The sequence below is a fragment of the Penaeus monodon genome, chromosome 21 (assembly GCF_015228065.2).
Source record: "Penaeus monodon isolate SGIC_2016 chromosome 21, NSTDA_Pmon_1, whole genome shotgun sequence".
NCBI lineage: Eukaryota > Metazoa > Arthropoda > Malacostraca > Decapoda > Penaeidae > Penaeus > Penaeus monodon.
Genome location: NC_051406.1, coordinates 10,741,293 through 10,741,555, shown reverse-complemented (window position 1 = coordinate 10,741,555; position 263 = coordinate 10,741,293). Strand labels below are relative to the sequence as shown.

General features: G+C 57.0%; 1 protein-coding gene across 1 annotated transcript; it reads right to left on the bottom strand.

The window, feature by feature from the left end:
* LOC119586209 lies at positions 1 to 263 on the bottom strand (the record flags this gene model as incomplete). The annotated part of the gene is given in 1 exon segment (XM_037934911.1): positions 1 to 263. A coding segment is annotated over 1 exon segment (199 nt), but the record flags the coding sequence as incomplete, so codon positions are not given.

The following is a 263-nucleotide window of genomic DNA, read 5'->3' as shown; positions in this document are numbered from 1 at the left end:
CATCAACACTACCATCAACCCCAATGGCAACTTCACTTGAACCTTTCCCCAAAATAGGAGTACATATCACTTCCTGACCACACACTGGGCCACGGGAACGCGTTCTACCTGGTGAGGGCTGTGGCTCATGGGACTCATGGCGAATCTCCGCTGGGCCGGGGGGAGTGTGCTTCCTGCCCTGGGGTGAGACCTGCTGCATGCGAGATGACCCATGCAAGCCCAGACCTTCACCATTCAGCCCAGCAGTAGCTGCAGCAACCAAG